This window comes from Danio rerio, chromosome 18, assembly GCF_049306965.1.
Source record: "Danio rerio strain Tuebingen ecotype United States chromosome 18, GRCz12tu, whole genome shotgun sequence".
Taxonomy (NCBI): Eukaryota; Metazoa; Chordata; class Actinopteri; order Cypriniformes; family Danionidae; genus Danio; species Danio rerio.
In genome coordinates this window covers 1,202,501-1,215,000 of record NC_133193.1, presented here as the reverse complement: position 1 = coordinate 1,215,000, position 12,500 = coordinate 1,202,501, and the positions used below count along the sequence as shown (strand labels likewise).

At 36.7% G+C, this 12,500-nt stretch overlaps 3 protein-coding genes and 1 long non-coding RNA gene across 10 annotated transcripts in view; 3 read left to right on the top strand and 1 right to left on the bottom strand.

Moving 5' to 3' along the window:
- si:dkey-205h23.1 overlaps positions 1 to 1,831 on the top strand; it is a 72,060-nt gene extending 70,229 nt beyond the window's left edge. Inside the window, exons 8-10 of one of the 4 annotated variants that reach the window (XM_073930124.1) lie at positions 158 to 376; positions 533 to 622; positions 859 to 1,831. In XM_073930124.1, coding sequence (XP_073786225.1) covers positions 158 to 376; positions 533 to 622; positions 859 to 1,010 — 461 coding nt within the window. In that variant the 3' untranslated portion in view covers positions 1,011 to 1,831. The remainder of the gene's footprint in view (positions 1 to 157; positions 377 to 532; positions 623 to 858) is intronic. The other 3 variants (XM_073930126.1, XM_073930123.1, XM_073930125.1) reach the window with 3 other exon arrangements.
- LOC100537452 (semaphorin-7A) overlaps positions 1 to 12,500 on the bottom strand; it is a 53,257-nt gene that overhangs the window by 645 nt on the left and 40,112 nt on the right. The window contains exon 15 of the mRNA XM_073930121.1: positions 1 to 321. This exon is cut by the window's left edge and continues 645 nt beyond it. Within this exon, the coding sequence (XP_073786222.1) occupies positions 320 to 321 (2 nt within the window). The 3' untranslated portion in view covers positions 1 to 319. The remainder of the gene's footprint in view (positions 322 to 12,500) is intronic.
- LOC137489784 (uncharacterized) lies at positions 3,552 to 3,928 on the top strand. Its single transcript, XR_011009154.2, has 2 exons — positions 3,552 to 3,687; positions 3,722 to 3,928. It is a non-coding gene; the product is annotated as an uncharacterized lncRNA (long non-coding RNA).
- The window catches only part of LOC101884989 (synaptotagmin-4), a 64,965-nt gene continuing 61,261 nt past the window's right edge, over positions 8,797 to 12,500 (top strand). For all 4 annotated transcript variants that reach the window (XM_073930130.1, XM_073930129.1, XM_073930128.1 and 1 more), the window contains exon 1: positions 8,797 to 8,894. The gene's annotated coding sequence lies outside the window, so the exon portion shown is untranslated. The remainder of the gene's footprint in view (positions 8,895 to 12,500) is intronic.

The window sequence follows — 12,500 nt, the reverse complement described above, 5'->3', positions numbered from 1 at the left end:
ATGTGTGTATGCACACGACTGTGTGTGTGTGTTTGTGTGAGAGTATGTGTGAGTGTTTGTTTGGTAAAGTTATGGATGCAGCAGTCAGTCAGACAGTAAAGCACATGTGTTTGTGAATGCGCATTAATCCTGTGTGTGTGTGTGTGTTGTCCTCCAGAAGACATGTCTCCGTCTGTGTTTGCGGGCCGCTCTCTGCCGTTGACCCCTCAGCAGGCGGTGTGTTTTGCGCGTGCAGCGACTCTGGAGCAGCTGAGGGGGAAACTGGAGTCTGAAGCGCCGGAGAGGAAACTGCTGCGTCTGTCAGAGGAACAGCAGAGAGTCCTGCAGCACAGCACACACACCAACAACAACACCATCAACGCTGCTGCAGCCAGAGGTGTGTGTGTGTGTGTGTGTGTGTGTGTGTGTGTGTGTGTGTGTGTGTGTGTGTGTGTGTGTGTGTGTGTGTGAGAGAGAAATTAATACCATATTGTGTTTTGGATGAACTAACTCATTGATGTGTGTGTGTGTGCGTGCGTGTGTGTGTGTGCAGAAGAGAGGCAGGATCTGTCCCTCAGCATTTCCTCCGGTGGATCGGCCAGCATCAGTGTGTCAGTGGAAGTCAACGGCATCATTTACTCAGGTATCTATCGCTTTCCTTAAGATCTTTCAGTCGACACACACACAGCTTGTGTAGCTTGTTCTTTGTCGTTGTTTTTTTGGCTCATATCTTTCTCTTTAAGCCGTTCTTCTCTTTTTAGCAGCCACAAACAGTGGTGCATCTCTAATCATGACATTATTTTCTCTCCAAGAAATATTGAAGGTCTGCATGTTCCCGGTGTGTAAATCAGCTCATCGTTGTCATCTTTTCTCCCTCAGGGAATCTGTTCGCCCAGAAGTCTGTGTCTGCGGCTCCTGCGGGACCCAGTGGCCTGTTCACCTTCTCTAGCTCCGCCCCCAGCCAAAGCCCCGCCTCCTGCTCATCAAAGGGGCGGAGCTCAGTGGAGGCGTCCACCAGCGGCTCCCCATAGCAGAGCACAGATCAAACTGAGCACAACCAGTACCTCAATCCTCCAGGCCACACCGGCTGAACACACACACACACACACACACACACACACACACAGCAGACCTCATTCATCAACCATAAGAGGATCACCAAAAATACCCGCATACAATCAGATGGAGCTAAGAACTCAATAATAATGCATGCAGCAAACACCATGCTCATGTGTGTAGACAAATTCAATGCATGCAAACAAATTCACATGCACACAATATTAATATATATTCACAAAAACAATTCATGTTCACAATATATATATATATATATATATATATATATATATATATATATATATATATATATATATATATATATATATATATATACAAATTTAAGTGGATTGAACATTAAAAACAGAAAGAACTTGTGGAAATATAAAGTATATATATTCACAAAACATTCACATGCATAAAATATTGATATATATTCCCAAAAACAATTAACATGCACAAAATAAAAATGCATATTAATTAAATATATAAATATACGTTGAATATACGTACATAAAACACCGTTTACAAATGCATAACAGTGCACAAAAAGATTTAAATGTTTGAAATTGTGACTTCATTGTTATCATAAATATGCAAATCATCTTATGCATGTCATTTGTACCCTTTAGCCAATCAGACAGCTTACTATTCATCCAATCATAACCCGCCACCAGAAGCGCATATAATGCTTCATTTCGATGCACATTTTGTACACTGTTCTACATTTGTAAATTGTGATTTGCGTTTATATAATATATTTTATGCATTTGTGTTTTTATTTTGTGCACATTAATTGTTTATACACCGGCCACTTTATTAGGTACACCTGTCCAACTGCTCTAAATTTCTAATCAGCCAATCAGATGGCAGCAGCTCAATGCATTTAGCCATGTAGACATAGACAAGACGACCTGCTGCAGTTCAAAGCGAGCATCAGAATGGGGAGGAAAGGGGATTTGGGTCAGTGTTTCTCAACCATGTTCCTGGAGGACCACCAGCATTGCATGTTTTGGATGTCTCTTTGTCTGTCACACCCATTACATGTCTTGTAGTCTCTGCTAATGAGCTGCTGATCTAAATCAGGTGTGTTTGGTTAAGGAGACAAGGCAAATGTGCAGTGCTGGTGGTCCAACAGGAATGTGGTTGAGAAGCACTGATTTAAGTGACTTTGATTGTGGCATGGTTGTTGGCGCCAGAAAAAAAATCTCTGCGGAATATTTCCAGTATCTTGTTGAATCTATGCCATGAAGGATTAAGGCAGCTCTGAATGCAATAGAGGTTCAACCCGATACTAGTAAGGTGGTGTACCTAATAAAGTGGCCAGTGAGTATATATATATATATATATATATATATATATATATATATATATATATATATATATATATATATATATATATATATATACATATATATACATATATATATATATATATATATATATATATATATATATATATATATATATATATGAATGAATATATATGTATTCATATGTTAAATATTTATATATATATATATATATATATATATATATATATATATATATATATATATATATATATATATATATATATATAACATATGAATACATATATAATCATTCATTCCTTTTCTTTTTGGCTTTGTACCTTTACTAATCTGGGGTCGCCACAGCGGAATGAACCGCCAACTTATCCAGCATATGCTTTACACAGTGGATGCCCGTCCAGCTGCAACCCATCACTGGGAAAGTATATACAGTTGAAGTCAGAATTATTCACCCCCCTTTGAATTTATTTTTCTTTTTTAAATATTTCCCAAATGATGTTTACCAGAGCAAGGAAATGTTCACAGCATGTCTGATAATATTCTTTCTTCTGGAGAAAGTCTTATTTGTTTTATTTCGGCTAGAATGAAAGCAGTTTTTAATTTTTTAAACGCCATTTTAAGGTCAATATTATTCGCCCCTTTAAGCTATTTTTTTCTATAGTCTACAGAACAAACCATCTATATACAATGACTTGCCTAATTACCCTAACCTGCCTAGTTACCCTAATTACCCTAGTGAAGCCTTTAAATGTCACTTTAAGCTGTATAGAAGTGTCTTGAAGAATATCTAGTCTAATATTATTTACTGTCATCATGACAAAGAGAAAATAAATCAGTTATTAGAGATGAGTTATTAACACTGTTATGATTAGAAATGTGTTGGAGAAATCTGTTTTCCGTTAAACAGAAATTAGGGAACAAATAAACAGGGGGGGGTGAATAATTCAGACTTTAACTGTATACATGTATACATATGCATGTGCATTTGGCTACACACGTGTGCATTGTGTTTTTCATTGAGTTATTATTGAGACTCATCTAGCTCCATACAATCAGAGATGCCGCTGGTGTTTGGTGAACGACGTCTGGCATGTAAACAAAAACGCTAAATACAATCAGAACATTCAGCCGGTCGCCGGACGGGTTTTACACGACTTGAAGATTTTGATTTAGCGTGTGTCTCTTCTGATGATGTTTTTCGTGACTTGATCTTCTTCACTCACTCATACCTCAGGAGCGTTACGGGACGTCTTTGACCTCAGGATCTGTAGTTTAGAGATTTCGTTGTTTTTCGGGTGATTTTAGGACTGATTCTCTTCTATGCATCGGGCGCTCATATGCGCAGCGGCTCAGGGTTCGAGCGGCTCCAGGAGAAATATATCTGCTGTTATAATGATGATGTGCGTCTCAGAACAACCGTCAGATACCTCAGAAAGCTGCTGAATGTTAATAAACCGCGGTTTCATTCAGGTCTCAGGGCAAGGTTTAATATTTGTGAATGAATCTCACGAAAATGATAATCCTTTATGGTTTATAGCCTTGTGTTTTAGTAAAACATATTTAATGTTTAATTCTGTAAACTTCTGATCACATTTCTTCCAAATTTCTCCTGTCTTGTGTGCACTAAATCACTAAATGTGCCATGTTTCATCACAATACCAACATTTTCATCTAAGAAGGGTTAAATTAGCCATCTTTAGTGGGAATAACACTGATTTTTAATTATTAACGGCTGAAAATTATTTTATTATAATATTCTATGCATTATAATAATTATATTCATGCAAATATTATAATATTATGACCAATTCATTCATTCATTTTCTTGTTAACTTAGTCCCTTTATTAATCTGGGGTCGCCACAGCGGAATGAAACACCAACTTATCCAGCACGTTTTTTTTACGCAGCGGATGCCCTTCCAGCCACAACCCATCTCTGGGAATTGTGACCAATTGTCATGGAAAATTAACTAAACTTGGAGGAAATGTAATTAGAGTTTTGGAGGAGCACTAAAATATTGTCCATTTCATAGATTAATAATAATAATGCAAATAATAAGTCATCTTTATCCACCTGAAATGTGCGTATTTTTTAAGGAGGACCTATTATGCCCCCCCTTTTTTTTTTTACAAGATTTAAAATGCATCTCTGGTGTCTCTCGAGTGTGTGTGTGTTTGAGTTTGAGCTGAAAATAGCACACAGATAATGTTCTCTAACTCTCTGAAACTGACCCTTTCAGGCTTTGGTCCTAATTGTGGCGTTGTAGTGACTATCGCTTTAAATGCAAATGAGATTGTGCTCTTTTCAGAAGAGGGTGGAGCTACAAATACCTGTGCATCAGAAGAGGGTGGAGCTATGAATGTCTGCATGTCAGCTTAGTGGCAGATTCGAAGCAAGACTTAAGCTGCGGTCACGCTAGAGTTTGTGTGTGCGAAATTCTGTCGTGCGGCGCTGCGAAAAGGGGCGGGATTAAACAAGATGAATAGACGTTAATAAAGCGAGCGATTGCGCCATGTTTTAAATTTCTGTCCAGAGAGGTCATGTTTTGTTCCTAGATTAGTCTCACGTAGTCAAGTGATGCGATTTCGCAGGTCAGAGTTCACCAAGCTTGAACTTTGCATCGTAGCGAAACTTGACGCATGACCCGGTCTGACGCATTCGCATGCGTATGAATGGAAGTCTATGGGAATTTCGCACACACAAACTCTAGTGTGACCATAGCTTAACTCTCTATGCTAATGAGGGAGGGATGGTCACTAGTGGGTGGGGCTTTCCCCCTCTGTTGACATCATACAACAGGAAAATGTCACTCAAAGGGTTTCTGCAGACTGTTTTTATCAAGTCTGATTAGAACAAATACAATGAACTCATGTTTAGCATTAGCGCAGGGGTGTCCAAACTCATAGATTAGCTCCAACTTCCCTCAACACACCAGCCTGGAAGTTTTTGTATACCTAGTAAGAGCTTGATTAGCTGGTTCAGGTGTGTTTAATTGGGGTTGGAACTAAAATATGCAGGACACCGGACCTCCAAGATCGAGTTTGGCCCCCCCCTGCATTAGAGGCTGGAGATATTTACACACAGCCGACACACAACTGGGTTTAAACCCAGCATAAAATGAATTTTTGCATCATAGGTCCCCTTTAAAACAAACTGCATGTCTTTCAGCTGATAGTTTCCAAAGGTTTGATGAGATTCACGCATGCGTGCTGTGATAAAATTGTCATGAAGTCATTCCAGAAGCAGAGCTCCTAATCGGTGAGCGTCTGGATCTCCATATGCATCTTCTTCTTCTCGTGTCCAGTCTCGCTGTTGTCCTTCAGTACAGGAGGACGTTTATCTCTCAGGAAGAACTGTGATGTTTTTATTGTTTCAGATTATCAGTCATGATTGCACAGTGATTTACACTACAATCCTCATGCTGCCGTCGAGAGACGCTCTTTCTGTGGCCAAAAAAACGAACTTCACTGTTCAAAATAATATATTTAATTAGCAGTTTTATGTATTTTAATTTGTTATTTTCCTCAGTTTATTTCTGCTTTTGAGTTGCATTATGGGATCTTGATCTGTATTTCAGCAGCTTTTAACCTTGAGAAGTCATAGTCTGCAGGGTTATGTGATCTGAGTTGGTGTTGTATATTACTCTACGGAAGCTTTGATAAACTGCAGCACATTTTCTGTTATTATACAGACTTATTTCTCTATATATTTGCTGTTTCTTATACATTATAATATCTCAAACTACTAAAATGTCACTAAAAGTCACATTGTTAAACTGTAGAGTTGAATTTTCAACATCAGAAGTGGACAGAGCAGAGATCAACATCCCATAATGCAGTTCACCACTGCAAAAAAACCCAAAACACAGTAAATACAGAAGCTGATCATTAATAGATTTCCTTCATGTTATTTTCTATTTATTTATGCTTTTGAATTGCATTATGTGACCCCTTGTCCATTAAATTGTCATGAAAATGTAGCGTTATATATTTAAATTTATATTAAATAATATATTTTAGATGATATTAACAGGGTGGCTTAGTGGTTAGCACTGTCGCCTCACAGCAAAAAGGTCGCTGGTTTGAGTCCCGGCTTGGTCAGTTGGCATTTCAATGTAGAGTTTGTGTGTTGGCGTGGGTTTCCTCCAGGTGCTCCAGTTTCCCTCACAGTCTAGACACATGCGCTGTAGGGGAATTGATGAACTACACTGGTTGTAGTCTATGAGTGTGTGTGTATGGGTGTTTCCCAGTTTAGGGTTACAGCTGGAGGGGCGTCCACTGTGTAAAACACATGCTAAAATAGTTGGCAGTTCATTCTGCTGTTGTGACCTCTGATAAATCAGAGACTAAGCCTAAGGAAAATGAATTGAGTGATATTTACATTTTAAAATGATAAGATAGTAGATAAAATCGCATTAAAAAGGTTATAACATTATTCTAAAATTCTACAACAGTATATAATAAATTATTCATTAAGTTTTTTTTTATTTTTATATTTTATTATCTTAATCTTTAATGTTTGGTATTAAAAAGTAAAAAAAAGTTACTTTTATTGACATTTTTATTAGTTTAAAGTGCTATATTGTCTGGATTGCTGTTGTAAATAATGGTACAAAACCCTGGTATTAAACTGCCAGTGCTTTCTGTTATTTTACAGACTTTTTTCTCTAGATATTATCTCTTAAATAGTTTCTAAACTACAAAAGTGTCTATAAAAGTCACTTTGTTAAACTGTAGAGTTGAATTTTCAAGCTCAAAAGTCGACAGAGCATAGATCAGCATCCCATAATGCAATTCACAATGTAAATAAACAGAAAACCCCAATAAATAAACTGTTAATTAAGGTATATTTTACAGTGTACCGTGGCGTTTTGTACAATCAGTCAGGTGGCCAAACCTGTTCAGTGTAACCAAACTCAGACTGCCTTCAGCTAGATTTACCAAAGAGCGGTCAGATCGTCTGCATTTACTGACCGCTGGAGTGTGTTTGATGATAATTATATTAATAATAATGATGATGAGCTCGGAAGGCCAAACTCAAGTGCTTTCTCTCTGTGTGCTGCAGCTCTTCTTCTTCTTCTTCTTCTTCTGTTTGAACTGGATTAAAGACATTGTGCAGACTCTCCTGTCTCTGGTGCATATTTTATCTTTGTGCTTTGCCTTAAAGCAACTATTAATACATTCTGTAGTGTGTTTGAGCCATACTATAATAAAGTACTGGACCTAATCTGTTGTTGTCATTCTAGAGTTGCAATGGTAACACGACAACTAAAGTGATTGATCTATTGTGGTGATTGTACTGTTGCTATGGTAACACGACAACTACAGAAATTGATCTGCTGTGATTCTACTGTTGCTATGGTAACAAAACAACTAAAGTAACTGATCTGTTGTGGTGATTGTACTGTTGCTATGGTAACATAACAACTGAAGTAATTGATCTGTTGTGATTCTACTGTTGCTATGGTAACATCTGATCTGTTGTGGTGATTGTAATTCTATAGTAATATAAACAACTGATCCAATACTGTAGTTTTCTACAATATATATATATATATATATATATATATATATATATATATATATATTGTAGTATAATATAAACTACAGTTGAATAAACTAGAAAACTACAGTATATATATATATATATATATATATATATATATATATATATATATATATATATATATATATATATATATATGTGTGTGTGTGTGTTTGTGTGTGTGTGTGTGCGCACATACATACATACATACATACATACATACAGGGCTCAGCATATATGCGTACACCCCTCACAAATCTCTCTTTTAAATTCATAGTTTTATTAGGAATCTCTACAATATTATATTTGTGCATATACATTAGTCAATAATCTGGAGCTGATCTAACAAAATAACTTACGATAACGGTTCAAAAACTAGTACAGCCAAATGTATGTGTTATAGAGAAAATATTAAATACAAATTTAAAAAGAAAGGAAACATCAAGAGAAGCAAAAAAAGTTTAGTTGAATTTTTGGTAGATTGTAATTTTTATTTTGCAATATTTTGCTTGAATTTAATCGTATTATGTTTCAATTTCTAAATATGTTTGGTGACTAAAATATAATTTTTATAAATAAATAAATAAACAAATATATATATATCACTCTCGTATATAATTTTAATGCTGAGGTCAGTATTTTTGGCCATTTTAAGATTTTTCTTTTTCGATTGGCAACGGAATTAGTCTTTAAATTACACTTTAATCTTAATACTAGTATCTTGCTAAATAACTAGTAAAAAAATTACATTGTCATCATTTGAAATAATGCAAGTACATAAATGTGCAAAATATGTAACACTTGTGTGTTTTTTTTTTTTTTTTTTTTGATGTTTCAACCAATTAAATTGTAAAGAACTTTACACTAAAAACTATAAAAGTCATTGCGTGATCACGTGATGTCGGTGGCGCGCATTCAAGTCAAATCCTCGCTTTTTTATGCCTCTTTATGTTCATGTTTGACGGAGTTTACTTAGGAAAACGTGCTTGATCCACAAATAGGTAAGACTGATGTTTATTTTTATAATGTGAGAAGATATTTTGAGGACGCGTGATGTTTAATGAGCAGAATAGTTGTGAAGCAAGGTTGTTTGTTTTCCATGTGACAATCTGCAAATGGCACTGTTGTTTATGAGTTGTGGGATAATTGATTATCGCTATGATTTTACTCATATTTGATTTACCATTGTTAGTGGTTCGCGCCACAAGTATAAATAAGTAACATCACACAAACACAACCTGCGCATTATTTATTGTGCGCGTTCCCTTTAAATTCTGCAGGCGTGGCTGAACACTCGTAAACACACACATCGTCTGAAAAATGTGATTTAGACCACAAATATTGTCATATAACGCCCGTGTGTGTTTTATCTGGGAGCAGTGTGTGGGTGTGGATGTTTGACCGCTTCAGAGTTCACATAGACCCCTCCAGCACTGTTTCTCCTTCAGTCCTCCTCGAGCTTTTTCCACTTTTACAAACACAGAAAGTTCTTGTTCAACTGTTTAATAAAAACAAGTATAAAGACGGTTATTGTTTCACAATAAACTTAAATACTCATTTTGCCTTGTCGTGTAATATCTTCTTTATGGATTATTATAGATTGATGATTGACAGATGGGGTTGCTTAAAGGGACAGTTCACCAAAAATGAAAGCTTCCTCAAGTTATACTTTTATGAGTTTATTTATTTTCTGTTGAGCAAAATCTGAATAATGTTGGAGTATATCTGTCTTTGTGTTCAATAAAAGAAACTGAGATTTAAATCAAGAGGAGGATGAGGAATGACAGCATTTATTATGTGTGTACTGTCTCTTTAACCACGAGGTGGCGCACGTGTGCAAAGAGTCAGAGTGACTCTTGTTGAGCTTCAGCTTTCATTTTTGTTTTATTTCAACCAGGTTTGATTACGGAGAAGGTTTTTTAATGTCTGGTGTATAATGTTGGACTTTTAGCTGCAGATTTAGTGCTTATTAAACTCTTGTGACCCTCCCTAGACTTTCTCTGACAGGCGCAGTGGGTTTGTTTCGGTCTTGTGAGTTTTTTTCACTAATAAGATAACAAGCTTGTGCTGATTTAATTTGAAAGAGAATTCATTTACCATAAAATTAGATTGACTGAATTTGTCTTCACTTCACTGTATCTTAATAATAGTAATTAAATATATATATTTTTGTAACTCTATATTCGGTTATAGGTTTTTGTGCAAGGAATAAATTGAAATTAACATCGTTCTTACTTTCTAACTTTAAAATGTATATAAAAAAGTTAAGTATTTTATTTTATAAACGCAACACTGGAATACACGCTAAGATCAGAAGTCGCGGCTTCAAAAATTCGTTTCAAACCGGAAGTACAAATTTGCTCGAAATAATGCAAAAACAGCCAATTTTCACTTGTTAGTGAGATATATGTGTCATAATAGTGTTTATAGCAGTGTGAGACACATATATGACTGTCAACAGCTCAACACATGTGTTCTGGTGTTTCGTGACCCTTTAACACCACATCTCCAGCACACATTACTGAGGTGCTCACTGTAAGGCAAGGCAAGTTCATTTATATAGCACATTTCATACACAGTGGCAATTTAAAGTGCTTTACACAAACAGGAATAAAAGAGACAAGTGTAAGAAAATAAAAACAAATAATAAGAATTATAAAAAATAGATAAAGCAGATAAAAATGTGTTAAATTAGGTTATAAGACATAATAGTGCGATCTGTCAGACGCAGCATGGTGCTCATTCAGTAAAGGCACAGCTAAACAGATGTGTGTTCAGTCTTGATTTGAATGTGCCTAATGTTGGAGCACATCTGATCATTTCTGGAAGCTGAGTCCAGCAGCAGGGGGCGCTGTTAGCGGCTGAAAGCTGATTCACCCTGCTCTGACTGAACTCTTGGAACTTCTAGTTAATATGATCCTAAAGATCTGAGTGATCTGTTAGGTTTGTATTCAGTCAGCATATCTGTAATGTATTGAGCTCCTTGTAAATATCTCCATACACACAACACTGCATCTGTTGTGAATTGATGTTTAATAAAGCTAAAAAAGACGTGATTTTGTTTCTCACTTTGTAGTCCTCATCATATGACTTCAGCACAAGTTCTATAATGTCGTGTATGTGGTGGAGGGTCATGAGTATTTCAGTGTTTGCGTGTTTCTGGTGTCTAAATGATTGCGAGATCAGCTGGCAGCCGCAGCGTTGCAAAAAAAGGAACTTTCTTAGAAAACTTTTTCAAGTTACTAAAGACAGGATGCTTTCAGAAATCAGCTGTGAAATCAACAGTGAAATAATCTCGTTCTGTGCAATATAGACATGTGCTGATATTTAAAGCATGTTATGATCATTTAGCAGGATGTAAACTGCGTCTCTGCTGTGTCTAGAGCAGGGATGGGCAAACTTGATCCTCGAGGGCCGGTGTCCCTGCAGAGTTTTGTTCCAACACTAGTCAAACACACCTGAACAAACTAATCAGTGTCTTCAAGATCACTAGAACTCTATAGGGAGGACTGTTTGAATAGGGTTGGAGCTAAATTATGCAGGACACTGGCCCTCCAGGATCAAGTTTGCCCACACCTGGTCTAGAGTGTGTGTGTGTGTGTGTGTGTGTGTGTGTGTGTGTGTGTGTGTGTGTGTGTGTGTGTGTGTGTGTGTGTGTGTGTGTGTGTGTGTGTGTGTGTGTGTGTGTGTGTGTGTGTGTGTGTGTGTGTGTGTGTGTGTGTGTGAGTGAGTGAGTGAGTGAGTGAGTGAGTGAGTGAGTGAGTGAGTGAGTGAGTGAGTGAGTGAGTGAGTGAGTGAGTGAGTGAGTGAGTGAGTGAGTGAGTGAGTGAGTGAGTGAGTGAGTGAGTGAGTGAGTGAGTGAGTGAGTGAGTGAGTGAGTGAGTGAGTGAGTGTGAGTGACTGAGTTTGAGCTGAGAACACCACACAGATGATGTTCTCCAGCTATCTGAAACTGACCCTCTCAGGCTTTGATCCTATTTTTTGGCGTTTTGGTGACTGTCGCTTTAAATGCAATGCAAATGCTTCAGTGTGAGTGTGTGTTGATGCTTCAGTCAGTCTGTGTCGCTCTTGTCTCTGTTCATCTAAAACTCCACATCTATAATCCTCTTAGTCTATGCTGACATTATCTTCAGCAGCTCAAACACTCTAATGGCTAATGGACAGCCGGCTGCTTCTCACTCAGGGCTGCTGGACATGCTAATGAGGGAGAGATTGGCACTAGTGGGCGGGGCTTTCCCCCTCTGACACGTACAAAGGGAGCATGTCAATCAAAGTGATTCCTTCATCAAGTCTGATTATAATAAACACAATTAATACATGTTGACCATCAGAGGCTGGAGATATTCACACACAACTAGGTTGAAACCCTGCGTAAAAGGGATTTTTTAAATTCATTTTACTAATGAGACTTTATTGTGAAGTGTTACCTCTTCATAATCTCACTCATTTATGTTCAGTAAAGAAAATACACAATAATACAAAAATAATTTGTGTTGTTGTTGTTGTTGTTGTTGTTGTTATACCTCTTAAATGAACTTTTTTTCTGCTTGGATCAATGTAATAATGATAAACATAATTGTAAATAAATTAAATTAAAATGCATTTCA